Source organism: Phycodurus eques, chromosome 19, assembly GCF_024500275.1.
Source record: "Phycodurus eques isolate BA_2022a chromosome 19, UOR_Pequ_1.1, whole genome shotgun sequence".
Lineage (NCBI taxonomy): Eukaryota > Metazoa > Chordata > Actinopteri > Syngnathiformes > Syngnathidae > Phycodurus > Phycodurus eques.
The window spans coordinates 1,840,389-1,860,249 of NC_084543.1; the positions used below are offsets into that span (position 1 = coordinate 1,840,389).

Below are 19,861 nucleotides of genomic sequence, written 5' to 3' on the forward strand. Positions count from 1 at the left end.
AAAAAGGAACCATAGCACTCTATAATGGTTTACTTCATAAAAGCCTTTAGTAATTACATAAATACGAGGGTCAGTCAAAAGTAATTGGTTTATTTTAATTTAACACACTATAATATATATTTCAGAAATGTTCATAGTTTGTTTAAAAAAAAAATGTTTAAGCCCGTCCACTTCCTGTCAGGCATTTTGTCATTTGTTGGATGCCCGTCAGAAAAAGAGAGCTGTGATGTATTTTATTTTTTTCCTTTGGAAGGGGAATCCATCCATCCATCCATCCATTTTCTGAGCCGCTTCTCCTCACTAGGGTCGCGGGCGTGCCGGAGCCTATCCCAGCTATCATCGGGCAGGAGGCGGGGTAAACCCCGAACTGGTTGCCAGCCAATCGCAGGGCACATACAAACAAACAACCATTCGCACTCACATTCACACCTACGGGCAATTTCACCTTGAAATATTTTCAACAAGTTGACACAAAGTGCATGGTGTTACAGTTAAGCCATCAATGATGACACAACACATGATGATGACATCATCAACGTTGAAGCTGCGATCTTCTCTGATCTGTGCCTCGACCTTAGCAATGTTCCCAGGATTAATTGCTGAAGAGGGTCTGCCGCTCTTTTGCTTGTCACGGAGGTCACTCAAAGGAGTCTCCTTTGGTCTCTGCCTTTGATCCTGGACACCCACTTTTTGACTGTGCTGTAGCCTATGGAGTTTTGTTGTTAGTCAAATTAGCAGTCGAATCCAAGAGGATGATGACATTTCCTAATAAAAGTTGGCTTATTCCTCATTATAAAATACAAGGAGTCTCTGAGAATGTTTTGGAATCTTTTTAATTTGTGGCAAACGGCTTGTTTGTACAAAACATAATAGAAACAAATCAAGCGCTATTTATCGGGCTACAGTAGTAGAAAGAGTTGCAAGAAGAAGGCCTGGGGTTGGCCGGCTGGGGCAGCAGAGGCATTGCATAATTAGCAAAAAATGCACAACATTGGCACGCATATAAAACAACAGAATTCAAGTCAAACATCTTATGTAGTCACATTAAAGCCTTGTTGAAATTAAGACTGATGACTGATGCTCAGTAAGACTTTCGGGCCTTTTTTTGAGGACAAATTCAAGTCAGTATCAAAATGTGTGTTGACCAGAATATTTATGCAGCGAGCTTTGCAGCACCCGGCGTGACATCAGCATACATTTTACGAGATTGGACAACCGTGTTAGTTGGCTTTCTTATCGCCGGCGTTGTCGACGGTCGCGGTGTCGTAATGGCACTTCTCCACGCATCGCCGCGGAAACCATCCGCGGATGCGCTCCCCCGCTAAAAAAGAAAGATAGTTTTGGCATTTGTTCAAATACAGTGAACCCCCGAAAATCCACAAATAGACGCCTCCCCTAAAAAGGTATTTGTAATTTCAAACATATGACACAAGATGGCAGCGAGGCGCTACAAACAAAGAGGATCATAAAGCACAAACACCATGCGTCTAACATGTACACAGTCATGAACCCATGTTACATCAACAACTATTCAGTAAATAATTCAACATAAACAAACATGAGGCTCATAAATAGAATTAGCTAGAATACTCTCCTAACTAATGATACTTTTATGTTAGCCGTAAATCCTTGAATGCTGAAGTGTGAATTTGCGGGGGTTCACTTTACTAGGCGCTATCATTTGACCCATTTTGCTGTTGTTGGTATTACCTCTTGTTTGCTCCTCGTTCAAAACTTTGTCTCCATACATCCACCACCTGAGAGAATAAGATAGATACTTTAGTCATCTAGTAAGGGGAATTAAATGATCACAGCAGCAATATTCACACATATAGACTTGCATTAAAAATATTGTACAAGCGGCAAAGTACAAACAAAAACAAAGCGCAGCATTGAGGACTCATTATATATATATTTTAATCGAAACAGCAAAAAAAAAAAAGAATATTAACATTTTCATGTTTGTACAGTATGCATAAATCAAAATAATGAACTGAATCAATTTTGGAATAAGGCTGTAACATAACAAATTGTGTAAAAAGTGAAAATCTGTGAAACCTTTCTGGAGTGACTAAATGTATTCACAGGGCTCCGCTTTTGGAGAAAATAAAAAAAATTCCATGTTTCCTTTAAAAACAAAAAAGTGAGTGTCTTACTTGGTGCCACGGGTGGCCAGGATGGTATCCCCCTGCTGTAAGGGTATCCTGGGCTCCTCTGTGCAAGGGGTCCGGAAAAAGGTTTGGATGCCCTTGGTCATGGGGCAGCAGGCGCCATTGTAGTCCTCCACCGCCTGGTACTGCACCTGCTGGCCGAGCCATGTCACAATCTGGGTTATTCTATCACGTTTGTTCAGTGAATAAAATGGCGGCCTCTGCTCTAACAGACACTGTACAGCAATTCATTGACAGATGGGTTAAACAAATGCACGCTACATTTCCCTCCCCCCGCCTCAGAACCAACTGGGAGAGTTAACTCAAATTAATCTCATTTAAAAAAAACAATTCTAATATTAATTGATACATTAATGTATGCATATTATTCGTACGTATGGATCAGACTCATGTTTCCTGGAGCATCTTTGCCACGGCAGAGCTCTACATGGCTCTTGTTGAAATTGCCGTTAATTCACACAATCAATCAATTAATGATAAACATTGCTTCATCGATAGTATGCCGATCCCAAGTACAAATCAAGGCCTGGTCACTCATTGTCGCCTGGTACTTACACTTCTCACTCGTTTGTCGGCCTTCTGCTTCAGTTGCTCGATCTGTGCCAACGGGACAAGCACAGTTAAAATGGACTCACTCACGACATTCATGTGGTTGAATGAAAAAGGAACACAAGTTGACCGTTAAGGTGTGCTGGTGACACTCGGGGTGGACGGGCCAGTGGAGGCCGTCTCCTTCGGGCGCCCCCGACCACGTGAAGACCTCCTTGAAGTTGAGGCGGCGGCTGCCGAGGTCATACGGGAAGATGAACTTCTCCCCGGTTTGGTAGTGCTGTATTCTGTCTTTGGCCTGGTTGGCCCGGAGAGAAATGGAGTCTTTTATTGATCCCAAAGTAAAGGAAACTCCTGTCAAGATAATCAAACTAAAATTGTGGAGGCTCGAAAGTCAAACACAATCTGTTCTGTGATGCTGGTTGACTTCCAAGTTGTTCGAATTGCATTATTTACTATTGGCAATCATGCAAAGTGAATTACTTCATCAAACTGTCGCCACCATAAAACCTTTATTAAAAGGTAGAAGCAATGTTTTAAGTCACCTTTGAACATTGCTACCTGTCATACAAGTGTCGTAAAAAACTCCTCATCCTTGAATATTAAGGATATTTCACCAAAGTCGCCTTGTATCTTCTGTACTCGATGAGACAATTGTAATTAAAAAAATTGAAAATAAAAAAACTGAGTAAAAACTAAGGCGCGGGAAGAGGAAGGTGTTCGCAGAACAACACTGTCCCCTAGCGGCATTGTACAGCTATTGCTTATGGTGTAAAATTTAAATAAAGTCCGCCCGGTAAATTCTACAAAATCCCATAATGACATGATGAAAAAAGTTTGGGTTTTGCAAATTTATCCCAAAAACAAACAAACAAAAATATCACATGTACATGAATATTTACAGCCTTTGCTCAAACTTTGTTGACGCACTAAATACAACCTGGAGTTTTATTTGAATATCAGGCTAAATGCCGAGCACACCTATCTTTGGCCAGTTTTACCCATTCCTCACCTCGCAGGCTTTCATGTTGTCATAATAGGATGTTGTGTGGACAAATTTGAGAGAGAGGAAAAAAAAAAAAAAAAAACTTCTTCCCTCTTGGTTAAAGATTGTAACATAAAATGTGGAAAAAGGGAAGCGCTGTCGCTGTGAATACTTTCCATGCTTTGCTTTTAGGGACTTTGAGGCTCGAGATATTGAGGAGAAAAAAAGAACAAATGAGTGCAAATAATCACAATAATAAGAAAATTATTCTGACCTTTTCCTCGATCCAAGACTCGATTGAGGTTTTGTTTCGAATGATGACTTTTAGCTGGGGAAAAAAATAATTAAATATATATATATAGATATAGACAATTTAGCCAGGGCAAACATTTTCTATTAGAAAAACATTCATGGCACACCACAAAAACGAAAGTGTCATAAAAGGTGGATCCACAGGTTATTTGTGCCTTCTGACATCTAGTGGAAGAGCGTTTTAATTATTCTGTTCATAGATGAATGGACAAAGATTCATTATTTGTACTAAATGAATAACTTTCAGACCAGTTAAGTATAATTCAATAATTTCCCACGTCACATCAATGCGGTTGTGAATCACGGGTATAATCAATAACAAAAGATTGATTTAAAAAGTCTGACTTCAGCAGTGCTCTTGTGTTGCACGTCAGCAAACTCAAAATGGACATTTGGACAAAATGCCCATCCCTGTACGAACGTACCTGTATGACGAAGAGCATGCCGACGGCGATGGTGGTGCCGAGCGCCAGGCCCAAGGCGAAGAGGGTGGCGGCGAAGGCGGCGACGCTGAAGGGCATGAGGGGCTGGCTCTGGCGCACGGCGCTCATGTCGATCTTCACCGTGCTCCAGCCGAATGAGATCTGGACGATAATGGCCCGTTATCCATCTTTTCAGAATGTTTGGAAACAAAAGGTGCAAGGGTTCTACAGTGGACCCCCACTACCCGCGGGGGATTGAGACCAGGCCTACCCCGAATAGCGACAATCCGTGAATAATTGATGCCCATTATAATCACATTGAAAAAAATAAACCCCCCAAAATGCTTCCAATAAACATTTTTCAGGTAAAATGGGAGTTGATTTCACCCTCCCTCTGTGGAAGGTGTTCAAGCAACGATTGAAGGTGTATAGCGTTGCGCTCACCCTCTCGTAGAGCTGCGTGTACATGGTCGTGACGAAGATAATGGCGGCGTGCGAGCAGCCCAGCGGGGCCAGCAGCAGGAAGCTGGTGAAGTAGGCGTGGTTCTGGTGGCCGCAGCAGTTGTTGATCCAGGGGCAGTGGTGGTCCATCTTCATCACACACCTGCAGGGGGAAGGAGAGCACATTAACCCTTACAACGTGCTCAAACAAATTGATTATTTCTCTCACCATAAGTTCCGTTTTTGCCTAAACAAGTTGACGTTAGAGACATTTGATCAATTTTGGAACTTGTGAGACTGTTCAAAGCGTTACTCGAAAAATTGCATGTCGGTTTTGTGGCAACAGTTTGATCCTGGAAAGGTTTCCATTACTTCCTGCGGGAAAGATTGCGACGTGTGTGGCTTGTACCTGTTACACTTGCGGCAATGGTGGGACCTCGGCGCCTTGAAGCCTTGGCAAACACTGCAAAACTGCAAGTACTGGGTGTCTTCTTGAGTCTCCTGTTTGGGTGATGTTTGGAGTTGGGGGTACACAAATAAACGCAGGGTGGGAAGTGGGAAAGCTCACTGAGAGCGCGTACTTACGGGCTTCCATCCGAGGGGCACGTACCCAGGCCCGACGAACATGGCGTTGAAGTAGTTGTAAAGGATAAGGACGGTCCAGTTGAGGAGCATGATGAAGTTGATGCTGCCGCCGGCCGTGTCCAGAGGCCAGTACCAGATGATGGAATCCAGCACGGCCATGGAGGAGCACACAACGATGACGGACAGGGCGATGACCGGCCCCCAATGGCACAACCGCCGCACCTCGTGGAGGTTCTCCCACGTCACCAAGTTCATGATGATGTAATGGGAACTATTTGAAATGTAAGGGTCCGACGGGTTACTCTGCGTTATCTTGCGAAGCCTGCGCACATATTTTGACGCTTCTGCTTCCAGGGAGCCAGTAACAAGCGTTTTGCGGACTCAGCCGGACATCGTATGTGCCATTCTTATTCGTCCTGGGAGAAAGCAGCATCCTCTAATGGTGCTCTCGGGAGTATGCACTGCAATTCCCCATCTAGAAAGGAAGAAATAGTAACAATGACATTTAGTAGAACCAAACTTACACGCTGTTGCATCCAGTGACTGGTCTGGATCTCAAGTGACAGTCCACATATCCGGCGGGTTGAAAGCACGTCTACTAAGCAGAGTGAATGAGTTTAACATTAAACTAACAGGCAATAGAACCAAGGAAAACAAAGCGAGCAAACATATTACATGGAAGAAAAACATACATTTGTACATTTACACCTGTGTTATATTTCACGATATTGCCATCGGAGATTAGCTGGTAGGCTAGCACGTTAGCAGGCAGCTCAAGGCACGCGTCCAAACTGAATGTACGACAGAGTCGACACGAACAGCACGTGATAATGTAATTTACGGGTTTGGAAAGCACCCTTTGCGCGAATATTTGTGTTTGAATGACAATTAAAAGAAAAAAAAGCGGTCACTTTAAATTACTAACCCGGCCACTTCCTTGTTTTTTTTCCTCCTCGGTTCGTCTTGTTAGCCGTAGGAACTCCTCTCATGTCATAGGATGTTCCGGACTGTTTTTGATGTTACTCTGATAAATATATATTTAAATTTAATCATCACATTCGGACAATATAATACAACATATTTTGATTAATTTAAACAACAATCGATAATAATTGAACATAAATAATTGCTGTTATTTTTAGTGTGACAAAAAAAGGAAGAAGACGCAAACCGAAGGCAGTTCTGCCTCGGACATGTTTTACTGTGACACAAGGAAAGAACACCCGAGATCCGCTGTTTATATTATTCTGAGCTTGAAATTCTCGAGATAACTTCCATTTAAACGCATACGACAAAATGTCTTCAGACTTCGAAGCCTACGAGCAGGACTTTGGAACCGTTACGGCGGAAATAACCAACAAAATCGGCAGAATTCCCAAGCTGGGTGGAGGTAAGAGTCCGTTGACAAGGCTAGCCAATGATAGCAGGGGGAGCCTCGTCGGTATGTTTAAAATAATAATAATTACAAAAAAAAAAAAAGAAGGAATATGCGTCTTATGTAGCCCTGACTCATAATGAATTCTCTGTCAGTTTGTGTCTTAATTATCTTTGTGTTTGGTGCTAAAGTCACACATTTCCTCTGACTAGTGTCTGACCTCATCCTTCCCGTTGACAGTCTTGAATTTTTTAAAGACTCATTATGGTAAAATTATAACATTCAAAAGTAACACATTGACAATCAATTTAAATTATAATCAATACGTGTTATAAATGCTTTATATTCAGTCAAATCAACCTCTTGATCCAACCCCCAATGAAAATATTAAATTAAATTAAACAGCAAATATTATGAGAAAAATCATACTAATAAAATAAGTCATAATACGTGAGAATGATGTTAAGTCAGAGACAGAGGTGTAAATAAAAACAACAACAACAACAAAGTAATACAAAGAAATACATTGGTGCCTTGGGATACAAGTTGAATACATTCTGTGACCATGCTTTTATCTCAAAACAAATTTCCCTATCAAATTTAATGGAAATGCCATTAATCTGTTCCTGTACCCAACCCCCAAACCACCACAATTTTCTACACCTTTTTAATAAAGAAAAAGGCGGGTCGCGGGCGTGCTGGAGCCTATCCCAGCTATCTTGACACACCCTGAACTGGTCGCCAGCCAATCGCAGGGCCGTGGATATGTTCATTCGAACTTACTGGGATGCTTATTTTTTTCTTATAGCACCCCCACTATGAATAAACCAAAGAATGTGTGAATAAACTGGAAGGACGGTTTGAAAGTTCTGGCAATATCCTGGATTCTGACAGACAGGCGATATCGAATTGGAATTTAATCTAAAATTGAATCAGAAATTGAATATCAAATTAAATAGGAAATCGAATCCAGAATGGGATCCGAAATTGGAAAGTGAATTGAACTGAAAATCGAGGGATCGACTGATTCACTGACAATTGCGAGTTGAGTGTTTCATATGTGTCTATATGTCTGATGAACGATTTTTGGATTTCTATTGAACTGTGAGCTGTCAACTGAATTTGCCCGTATGAGATAAAAGGTTTCAACATCTGAATCACACTGAATTGGAAATTTAATCAGAAGTCAAATCAAAACTCAAAAGATAATTTGAGTCCGAATTTGAATCAGAAATCGGATCGGGAGTGAAATAGGAAATCAAAAAGGAAATCGAATGGGGAATTGAATTGGTATATTTTACACCAAGTGCACGGTAACAGATTCAAATCAGTAATTGAATTGGAAATTGAATCAGAAATTAAATCGAATCGAATCCGTAATCAAATCCTATTGAATGGAAATCTCGCAATCTGTCACCCTGCACTTGATGTTGAAAAAATGATTTAGGGATGGACAGGCAGGCCTTTCGGATCCGTGTGTTTTGTTGCCGTGGCAATATCAAATGAAAGCGCGACAATATGTGACGCTTCTTAAGAATATCGCTGGCCAAATGAATGCACAGAAGATGAACTACTGGAGGGTGAGAGCGGAGGTGCGCCGCTTTCGTGACTCGCCAGCCGAGCCGCCACATCGGTTCCCTTTCGTGGCGTCTTGCCAGCCAACAAAGCCCCCCTTACGCGCACGCCAATAACTACGAGGCGTCGCACACAGCCGCGGCGACAATGTGTAAATATATCTTCAAATGTGTCCTCGTGTTGTGTTTTTTTCCCCCTTCTCCTCCAACACCCGCCACCACCATTGGCACCTTTTGCGGGGGCTGTTGTCATGAAGCGCCGTTCCCGCCGCCGCCTGATCAATATGTCTTCTCTTCTTCTTTCCTTTCAGAGGAGAAGACGCAGCTGGTTCTAAATGTCGACAAACAGCTTGAAGAAGTCAGAGAGTTGGTACGTCTTTGATCGCTCATTTCCATTTCCTAAATAACGAATTGGGAAGGAGTGTCAGTGCGGCGCGTCGAGTGTGGAGGAGGCTCCCGCTTTTGCGTGATTACTCGCCCGCTAATGTTCTTGTTGTTTTTTTTTTTTTTTTTTACGTGACACCCGCCGTGACACATTTCAAGCCATTATCTCCGAGCGGGAGTCGTCATGCAAACAAGCTCGACAGGAGACAAATTGTCTCGTTATGTCACGGCGATTAGTCAAAACAGCCGCCTTAGCCACGCGTCAAATGCACTTGCACCTCATCTCGATGGATTTTTGTGTACGTTCTCGTCTGTCACAACTTTCATCATCTGAAGATGAGTGACGGCACTTTGTCATCTACATGGGAGCTCGCTTAATTAACAGCACATTTGGTGAAGTTGACTATTTTCAGAGCTGTCTTGTTTATGCCATGCCACATGTAAATATAAGCATACTGACAAGTACAAAGATGTACAGTACTGCTTTGAGTTCAGGGAATTTTACAAGTTGGAAACTTTTCATGGGAATTAGCGAGAATTTATGGGAATAAACCAGGAATATACTAAATTGACGATTGGCTTTGAAACCATTCACTGCCAGCCGTTTTCAAACTACAGTTGCCCATATTGCCAGCGCTTTCAAAGTAGAGTTTGCCAGCTGTTTTAGAGCATTTTGTCTGCTATTTCCAGACCCACATGACATTGTGTGCTGCGACCATGTAAACACCAAACCTACCAAAAGAAAGACTGGAGTCTACATATACAAACTCTGTTTGAGTGTGAGGTGCATCAAGTTGTCCAACTTCCAACGCGTTGGCATTTCTCTCCCTCGAAATCGATGTGACAAGCCGAGATGTACCGCCTAATCTTTATCTTCTACCGCAAAAGCTGTGCTGATCTCAAATCCAAAGTGATGCAACTCCGCCGTCTACAGGGATTTGTTAGTCATTACAGTGGTTCACCATTTTGGTGCAAAAAAAAAAGAGAGATTTTATTTGAAGGCCCCCAAAATGTGAAGGTGACGTATTCACTTTAGAGGTGTTTTGTCAGTTGGAGCAGATGGACCTGGAGGTGCGGGAGATCCCCGTCCAGAGCCGAGCCATGTACAACAGCCGCCTGAAGAGCTACAAGCAGGAGGTGGACAAGCTGGAGAAGGACTTTGTAAGTACTCTTGGCGCTCGTTAGAACGGAACAGTTACAAACTGACATGAAACCATGAGAAAATCAAGTGTGTCACGATATTTTGTTCAAACGTGGCAATTTTTCAGTTGGAAAAATGTTGTCGCTATCATTTGAAGGACGGTTAGTGAATTTGATTTTTTTTCCCCCTCAATAAACTAAAATGTATGTTTGGTATTAAATTCCCATAATAACATCGACCTGAGCAACACATCTGTCCTAAAAACACCACAGCAATGCTAAGATTTATTATCATTTGGAAGACAGTTGAACAATTTGTTTTTGTGCAACTAAACAGGTATGTTTTTGCTTGAAATACTACTAAATTCACTTAAGACCAGCATTTTGAGTATGATTACTATTCTTAAAATACCACAAAAATACCATTTACTGTCATTTGGATGCTAGTTAGTCTAAAGTAGCTAATTAGTCAATATCTAAATGTGTGTTGTTGTTGTTTTTTTTTTTTTTTTTTTTTTTTTTACAAAATCCTACTAAATAATGAAAACAGGAAATGCAACTACTATTTACAGAAATACTAACATTTACCATCATTTGAAAGCCCCTTAGTCAACCCCCCAAAAAACTTTCATAATAAACCCTGAAAATGTGTTGATATCCTACTAAAAATGTTTTGTACAAAATGCTACTAAATCATAGCGAAAACAGCAACTTCAGTCACTGCTGCTCTAAAAAGGCCACAGAAATGCTAAAGTTTACCATCATTTGATAGCCGATGAGTTAAAAAAAAAACGTTTTCAATAAACCGTGAAACTATGTTGATATCCTACTAAAAATGTGTTTTGTACAAAATCCTACAAATACAGAACATCATCTTGAGTATTGCGTCTATTGTAAAAACGTCACAGACATGCTAACATTTACTGTCCTTTGCAAGCGAGTAAGTATCAACACATTTTTCAAAGAAACACGTTTGTCAGATGTATGGTTATTTATTATTATTTTTTGTACAAAATCCACTAAATGCTACAGATAAGCGCAGACTTGCACTCCCAGACACCACACGGCATCCAAAAGGTGGAATTTTACTGCCTTAGCTTCCAGCTGTTCTCTTGGGGGGGGGGGGGGGGGGGGGGGGAGACACATCCTAAAAAGTTCAATACAACTGAACTGTACATTGGCAGGGATTCTTTCCTGTAGCACTAGAGGGAGCCTGAGTACCACACTTTGAGAATGACTGACATAAAGGGAATCATGAACCCCCACCGCCCTCCCCCGAATGGATGCGGTTTGCCCACGGAGGCAGAGAAAACTGGCGCCTCTCAACCGCCGCTTTGATCGAGCAAAGAGGAGGCCGAACGTCGGCTTAATCTCATCAAATTTATCGGGTAAACAGAGACCGCCGTGTTCAAAGGAGACTGTCGGTGTGTCCCAGCGGGGACGGCGGGGGTCCGCAGATGTCTGCTGCGTCTCAGAGCACTCCAACATAATTTTTTTTTTTTTGCTTTTAAAATGATCAGGTGTCAAGACTGGGATATCTTTTGACATCTAAATGCAATGAGATGGCTCTTCTAATGCATATATAATCGCTATTTGTTTTTTTAAACCGGGAAAACAAAACAAAAAATGTCTGACTAAGAGAGCTACATTAATAATGATAGTAATAGTGTATATCAACGCATTTATTTATTTTTTTATTCTGGAAAAAAAATGGATTAAAAATGAATGGAGATATGATATACAGTACTGTACTAATTAAATAAGGATTTTTTTAAAAATGCATTTATATGACACTGTTATTTTAATCTAAAACAATGAAGAAATCTTATTTTTGGGATGAAATTGCATTGTAATATAAATAATTTGATTGTATTCAACCTATCACCCTAATGAGGAAAAATAGATTTTCCTAGTGAAGATAAGCGGAACTGAAGCTGAATGAATGAAAAATTTTAATCTATTCTAGTCATACATAACTTGTGTTCAACAAAAGTATGTGAAACCTTACAAAGCGAGCAATTCTTTGTAGATACTAGTGTGGTCGTTCCTCTGCTTTTCCAGCAGATGGCGACATTGCTCCAAGAATCTTTTGCCCGTTGGCCGGTTCATGACAAGGACAATATTGGGCTCCATTTACCAAATTCCTCTGGCCCTTTTTTGATGTCTGATCATAAAATACATCCTCTTATTGCTTTGCTTGATCTCCCTCCTTTTGTAAGCCCGACGTGAAAATAACGTTACGTAAATGTCCTTGCGGGAGATCATTTTCCTTCAATTATTCCTGCACTTTTAACCGATGATCAAAATGACATTGGGTTCATATGTTTGAGTATAAAGCATCTTTTACAGTGGCACCTTGACTTCCGAGGTTAATTTGTTCCGTGACCATGCTTGCAATCTCAAATCAACTTTAGCGGTTGAAATGAATGGGAACGCCATTAATCCATTTTAGGACCCCCTGCCCCCCCAAAAAACAACTGTCCTTTTTTAATTTATACATTTATCAGCTTCTCTATCTTTTCTTGGACAGGGGTCCACAGTTTAGAAATTGTTTCAATACCCTTGCCTGGCGTCTTAGTGTTAGGGTTACTCCTGGCTCAGTATAGTACGTATCATGCAAGTACTCCGCTCGTACTGATTTCAAACTTTCATTTAAAGGGCATCATCTGATTCCTCTTCTCATCCCAAACTTTCTTTGGACCATAGTTAGAAAAAATAAATTTGAACAAATACATGCACAAAAAAAAAAAAAACTGAAAATGTGAGCACAAAACACAACATATAGCTAGCTAGCTGTACTTTCGCTGCCAGGTGACCACATGAACTGATTGTGGCCGGATGTTGTGAAGTTTGCCGCTTGCTGCAGTCATGGAAAAAACTTTTTGGGACCATCTAAACGTACATGTTAGGACAAGTATAATGACGACAACAAAAATAGCCCATAAGAGTTTAAGAGCTGATATCTAGCTTGATACAAAACAAAATCACTGGGAATACAATGAGGCTTAGCATGTCAAATAGGACATAAACTATTATGGAAACCGGTGCATTTTTCTCGTGTTCGTAGTATTGTTCAGATCATATAGCTTAAATAGTACCAGGCATTAAAATCAACAAGAAACTGAAGAAAACAAAAGGAATAATCATTTTTTTCCCCTCACCGTATACTTGATTGGTTTTGTTTCACACATTTTTGTCCCACAGTGCCCCCAAGTGGCCCCCAAAAAACGTAACTTGACAAGCAAATAGTCAACGTTCTTCTTTTTGTATTTGTGAATCCTTGACTCTGACGAAGGTTGATTGGCAGCGATTAAACATGAAACCGTGAGGAATCTTATTGATGGATACCGCCGAAGTGGGAAATGGGGGCCCGCCAACGGTCAAGGCAGGTCGGCGTGAGAAGCGGGGCACAATTTTCCCTCTCACAATAAGTGGAGGGATTTCATTGATCACCTCGCAGCGAAAGTCCCCTTTGTGAGCGTGATACCATTTCATTCAGACACTTCTTTTCAATCCGACGTCATTATTGGCCGTACGTTGTCTTAGCCGCATTGTGTGAGTTTATTATATGATGGCCGCCGTTCGCCATCGCGATAACCCCCCCTCCCCCCCGACTCCCACTTCCTTACCTACTTCACTTCAATGAGGCCTCAGTCGCATTCTGTGCGTCATTATGCTCACTTATCCCTTTCCTCACTTCTGTTGTTTTGCGTTTCAGTCACGGTCAAGTGGGATCTGTGACTGTGTCTTTTCATTTTTTAATAAAAAAAGAAGATGGAACACCTTCCAGTGTCCGCCCTGGGAGGTAATTAATGCCTTTCCAAAGCCCAACCTTGAAATACGGAACACTTTATTTGCCAGATAGACGGATGAGGTGAATAGAATGTTAGCGCAGATTACCCCCACTCTCTTTTTGTATTCTTTTTTTTTTTTTTTTTTCCCCACTGTCAGTTGCATCTGTGACCTTCTAGAAATAACTTCGGCTTTCAAATGGGCCAGACAACACGCGATCTGTGTTTATTGAACCCCCCCCTCCCCCCCAGTCTGCAAATGGTCACAAACAAGATCAGTTAACTATAAACCGGACGCAGGTGCATGTTCCTCGCAAAGTAAAGGTAACGTGTCATAACGGTGGTAATTGCTGTGTGAAGGAGCTAATGAATAGTCAGCCCCCTTTCACGCTGCCTGTAAGAGATTTTTCTTCCGAGTGTCGCTGCTCTGTATAAACAGGGACTGACGCGAAATAGGATAACAGGTTGTGCGGTACGACAGAAATCCTGAAGTTTATTTGAGGGAGGCATTCATTTTTCCTAAGTGGATGACACACCCAGCCTTAACATTTTGAGGAATTACGTTACCATTGTGAAAGTGCAAAAAGTTGCGATAGTATGCTACTTCGCTGAGTTTTGTGTAGTTATTTTTCCCCTCGAAGTGAAATGGAACACGTCTATTCGAGGGAGGCATTTGTTTTTCTGATGTTGATGACACATCTGGCCTCCAGCTATTTGAGGAAATGCAGTATCCGAGTGCAGTGTGCTACTTTGCATAATTCTGCTTTTTTTTTCCTGATGGGGAAAGGCGCAACATTTACTTGAGGGAGGTGTGTATTTTTCTAAAGAGGTCCCGGCCAGTGCCATTTGAGGAAATGCTGTATCAAATGATGGGTTTGCTATGTTGTTGTGGTGGTTTTAGTTTTGCATCCAAGTATTTGTTTTCTGACGGAAAAAGACATTTATTTGAGGGATGTGTTTATTTTGCTCATGTGGATGACGTACTCGACTTGAGGCTATTTGAGAAAATGCGATATCTGTGTACAGGATACCATGTAGCATTTTGAAAGCTCAAACAGTCCTTGCAATTTCCAACTGAGTTAGCTGAATCTAAGTATGATTGTGAACGTGGAAGAAAGTCTTTGCAATATCTCACTTCGCTAAGTTCTTTATAAAACCTTTTTTCTCTGAATGGGGAACGGGAGCCCTTTATTTGAGGGAGGTTTTTATTTGTCCCAAGTGGAACTGGCCCTTACTTTTTGAGGAAATGTGGTATTTGATTGCAGGTTTGTCAGGTTGCTGTGGCGGCAATAGCCCACTTGGCTGAGTTCTGGATAAAAGTATTTTTATCCTGATGAAAAAATAGAGATGTTTATTTGTCTTATGCGCATGACGCAACCAGTCGTAGCGATTTGAGGAAATGGCAATAGCCCACTTTGCCAGGTTCTGTTTAAGAGGCACAGGCGGATCAGTGCTCCGATGGGGCCATTTTGCGGAATCTTCGCATAAAGCGTTTTGCGGGAACGCAGTGCGAAAGAGGCTAAGGACTCTGTTTTCTTAAACCGCATATCAATTTTTTCAGATCGATCCCTTATGGAGAATAAATGAATATTTCTGTGATTTTTATATATTTTTTCCTCTCCCCTAACATGACACATAAATTATACCCGACTTTGGGCTGACCTCTGTACGTTTGAAATTATTTTTTTGAGGTTCCCATTTGGTGCACGAGCTGTGTTATTTAGTCCTCGTTCACAAAGCCACGCTCTTGAGATGTCGGCGCGGAGCGTTCTGTGCTCGTCGGTTATTTAAGGCATGAATATTCACATGCGTTTTTTAATTAGCGGTCGGGGACGAGTCAAGGTTGCGGAGGCTTGACCGAAAAACGGAAAGTTTTGAATGTCATTTTTAAAATGACTATTCTTTTTTAAGAGCTGTGATGTCGTCAGTGCACCGTTACACAGTCACATTGTTGTAATCCGTCACGAAGGCCTCTCCTCGTTTTGACCTCGCCTGTCGTCAAACAGCGACAGACATGACAGAGCGACACGACTTGCCGCTTTAAAGCCCCCCGCGCCCGCCATCCTTGCTTGTTCTAATTCGGCTGAGGAGCCAAAGCAGATTGACTCTTTTCATGCTTCCAGCAGCCCCATCAGTGACAGCAAAGTCTGAGCACTCGCTGCGCGCCATGAAAAGCGAGGCGAGATTTAAGATGTAAACAAATGGATCTTGTTGTCGAACACTTCCGTCCTTTCCCTTTTTCACGGATTTGTCGCATCGGGTGCTCGTCCTTACCATTGCCCGAGTTTGCGGATAAGCCCCTTTTTCTCCGCCCCGTTCGTTTTGAATCCATTTATTTTAGCGGGATTTTATAGTTGAACGGTAGCAGAGGGTCAAAGCAGGGTTGAAGGACGGTGTCACACAAAGAACTGCGCGGTGCCTTGTTGCTTCAGCACATTTTCAACGTTGGAAATGATGTCCATGGTAATGAACCGTCACTCAAACAAAATGTTTGAGGCAACCATTTAATAGTCTTCACAAATAATAATAGTGATGTCGATTTTTATAGTGCGTTTCAAGTGACACAAAAACGCTGAACTGAGTACAGATAATGTCAACAAAAAGAAAAAAGTATTTTCCAGAAAAAAAGTTTGAAAAAAATGTAAAAAGTATTTTTTACATAAAGAAATTATTTGTTGAGGAAAAAAAGTGTAGATTTCTATCCGTCCATCCATTTTCTGTACCGCTTATCCTCACTGGGGTCGCTGCAGCTTATCCCAGCTATCTTCGGGCGAAAGCCGGGGTACACCCTGAACCGGTCGCCGGCCAATCGCAGGGCACATAGAAACGAACAACCATCCGCTCTCACGTTCACACCTACGGGCAATTTAGAGTTGTCAATTAATCTACCATGGATGTTTTTGGGATGTGGGAGGAAACCGAGTACCCGGAGAAAAGCAACGCAGGCACGGGGAGAACATGCAAACTCCACACAGGCGGGGCCTGGATTTCAAACCCGGTCCTCACAACTGTGAGGCAGACGTTCTGACAAGTCGTGCGCCGTGCCGGAAAAGTTAGATATTTTGAAACAAAAAGTCATATTTTTAAGATAAAGTCGTGATTTTTACATGATAATAATAAAAGGCACAACTCCCCCCATGAATTATGATGAATTAATCGATAAAATTGACCAGTGTTTTATTTTTGCATGTTGTTTGTGTAAGAAGAGGTGACTGAGAGCTGTTTTAGTTTTTTCCGTCACTTGACAGCTGATGATCATCAGTCACATGTGATCTCTTCATGCTCACACTTGTCTACATTGCCCGCAGCCTTTTTTTGTTCGTTTGTTTGTTAGCCTGCAAAGCGTTATCCTATCGCTTCCTCTCTCGCTTATCTCTTTTCTGGAACCTCCAGTTGTGCGCGTGCACACGGACACACGCGCACGCACACACACGCATACACATACATGGTTGGTGACAGTGATCAGTATAGGTTTCAGACACTTGTCTGGCTTTGCAATAAAAAAAAAAAAAAAAAAAAGGCCCTCCCAGGTCCCCTCGCTGTCCTCGGGGCTCGTGTGATTGAGTGACTTGCCGTGAGTGTGGATGGGAGGAGGGCCGGGGGGCGCAGATAATAAGGGAGGGAAACATAAAGACGTAGGGCGATGATACGATAACAACCCCTTCCTCTACCTTCCTCCACCCCCCCCCCTGCCTTCTACCACATCACTTTCTTCTTCGCCATCCTACCCCCGTCTGCAGCCCGTCCCGCGCAGCGCCATAAACCAGAAGTGACATGTGACACCCGCTCCCCAGTGATGTGCTGACAAGCGGGTACTAGAATAGGTGACAATGTTTTTTTTTTTTTTTTTTGGTTTTTTTTTTTGCCTAGACTGGCTTAAATATGGGGGATTCATGAAGTATTAATGACATATATTATGAATCATTGGCTCCTCAATCTCAATTTCTTTTTGGGGGGGACTGGCACTTTGCGTTTTAATAACAGAAAGAGATAAAGAGAAGACTTCATACATATATATATATATATATATATTTCACAATTAAGACTCGCTCCCAGCCTCTCATCTTAAGTTATTTCTAATGAGCAAACGCCCATTTTGTCCTTTTTTTTCTCGCTGTTTTTGAAGCCCGCGGTGGAATCTGCTGCCGCCTTGATAACAAATATGGTGCACAAGATGAATTATCTGCTTGATTTGTATTATTTGTCAATTTTTTAGCAGTCTTTTAGCACTTATTAACAAAACACACCTTTTTGGTAGCACAGGACAAAAACAGTCTGATTGCATTTGTGTGTAACGAGCCTTAGGCAACTATGCTAATAGGCTAAAGCTATGCTCTATGCTTTATGATTTAATGCTGCTGTTATAACATCTTTCTCATACCATTGTTGCAAATTCCGAGACAAGACTTGGGGACTCTCGGGAAAGTGCTCGGGTTGTTCAAGAGGGTTTGTAGAAATGTGTGTGTCTGTTGGGAAGGGGGGCGGGGGGCGGGGGGGCGCTCATCAGCATTTGAATGTGTCCCCCGCCATGTGAAATAACAAAGTAACACCTCACTATACACCGATAATGATCTGGCTAAGTCCCGATGTGCGTCCTGTTGTATTCTTATGCTAATAAAGTCGTCAGCCATTGGGGAACGACAATGGTCGCAGTACAAGAAAAGGCAAGATAGTCTTCACCGAGTGTATGTCCACTGCACGCACACAACCACGCGTGCACACACGCATGGGCAGCCCGACTCGTCTGCCTTTTGTGTCTAGCTTTGCTTTTTTTTAAATTTAATGACAGTTTTCAATTTTAGATAAGAGCCCGAGAACAGACATCAAACAAAAAATGAATCACAGATAGAGGTCAGAAGTGATACTCCTTCCAAAGCGGTATACTTTTGAGAAAGTCCATTCCACTATAGTCTGTAGTGTATTTTTGTGTGTGTGTAGAAGTCAAATTGTATATTTTTGAGAAATAATTCATGTATGTCGAGCAAAAAAGGTATATGATTTGGAGAAAAAAGTTACACACGCTCTAGAAAAATTTATATTTTGAAGAAAAATGTACCATTTTGGAGAGAAAAGTTGAACATTTTCACAAACAAATTGTAGTTTGAAGCAAAGAAGTTGTTTATCTATGTATTTATTTTAGAAAAAGTCATTTTCCCTAGAAATAAATGATGTTATCGAGTTAAAAAGTAGTAAGTGTATAGAAAAGAACAAAGGTTGTACACTTTGGAGAAAGAAATGTGTGTGTTTTTAAATTCCAAAGTCCTATTTTTTGAGAAAAAGTCATATAAAAATTGTATATTTTCAAGGGAAAAAACGTTTTCAAGTTAAATAGTAGTGGTTGTTTAGAAAAATGTGTTGTATAGTTTTGAGAATGAAATTCTAAGAAAAGTAACATTTTTGCCACAACAAAAGTTGTGTAGTTCCCAGAAAAAGTGTTAGTAATTGTTAAGAAAAGGGTAGTGTATTTCTGAGGACCAAAGTTGCATATTTTTGAAAAAAAATGTAGAGACCATGAGTCAGTCATTGTTTGTCTAATTTCTTTGGTTTATTCTGAAATAATGTTTTTCTGAAAACGTTCCAAAATAACTTGGGGAACTATAGTATAATTAGAATAACAATATTTTCAGGATAAAAAGTCCTATATTTTCTGGAAAATCTATTTTTCTCCAGGAAAAAAAATAATATTTTCTCCATATATTATTCATATATTCTCCAAACGAAATGTTTTTTTTCCGAGAAAGTCATATTTTTAAGAGGAAAAAAAATCATATAATTCTGTGATAATAATAAAACGCACCCACACGCGCCCAGACCAACTTGTCTGTCTTTTGTGTCTAGTTTTTTTTTTTTTATGACAGTTTTCAATTTTAGATAAGAGCCTGAGAATAGACATCAAAGAAAAAATGAATCACAAATGGAGGTCAGATGTGAGCCTACTTCCAAAGCGGAGGAACGGGTTAAAAGTGAAGGTATTTTCTTTCTTTCCTTTTTTGACAAAAAAAAGTGTGTGCGTGTGTGTGTGTGTGGAGGAAGTTGGGGGGAGGAGGGGGGTGGGGGCGTTGTTGTAAACTGAAGCCTGTGTAGGTAGCCACGGGCTAACGGGCCGCCTGGTTGCCGGGCTCGCCAGGTAGC

The 19,861-nt window shown here is 41.3% G+C and overlaps 2 protein-coding genes across 6 annotated transcripts in view; one reads left to right on the forward strand and one right to left on the reverse strand.

Annotated features, from left to right (window-relative positions):
* Nucleotides 1-815: 815 nt before the first annotated feature.
* Nucleotides 816-6,452, reverse strand: zdhhc6 (zinc finger DHHC-type palmitoyltransferase 6). 2 transcript variants are annotated; one of them, XM_061706114.1, is made up of 11 exons: nucleotides 6,391-6,452; nucleotides 5,466-5,940; nucleotides 5,290-5,381; nucleotides 4,884-5,043; nucleotides 4,443-4,601; nucleotides 3,980-4,033; nucleotides 2,851-3,018; nucleotides 2,727-2,768; nucleotides 2,157-2,302; nucleotides 1,711-1,757; nucleotides 816-1,321 (listed from the first exon to the last, which is right to left on the reverse strand). In XM_061706114.1, exons 2-11 carry the CDS (start codon nucleotides 5,718-5,720, stop codon nucleotides 1,221-1,223), a joined length of 1,224 nt encoding a protein of 407 aa, XP_061562098.1. In that variant the 5' UTR covers nucleotides 5,721-5,940; nucleotides 6,391-6,452; the 3' UTR covers nucleotides 816-1,220. The 2 variants fall into 2 exon arrangements, with proteins under 2 accessions (XP_061562098.1, XP_061562097.1); XM_061706113.1 differs by having other exon boundaries at nucleotides 2,157-2,305.
* A 226-nt stretch (nucleotides 6,453-6,678) lies between these two features.
* The window catches only part of vti1a (vesicle transport through interaction with t-SNAREs 1A), a 113,827-nt gene continuing 100,644 nt past the window's right edge, over nucleotides 6,679-19,861 (forward strand). For all 4 annotated transcript variants that reach the window (XM_061706500.1, XM_061706501.1, XM_061706502.1 and 1 more), the window contains exons 1-3: nucleotides 6,679-6,855; nucleotides 8,726-8,784; nucleotides 9,849-9,959. In XM_061706500.1, the coding sequence (XP_061562484.1) occupies nucleotides 6,762-6,855; nucleotides 8,726-8,784; nucleotides 9,849-9,959 (264 nt within the window). In that variant the 5' untranslated portion in view covers nucleotides 6,679-6,761. The remainder of the gene's footprint in view (nucleotides 6,856-8,725; nucleotides 8,785-9,848; nucleotides 9,960-19,861) is intronic.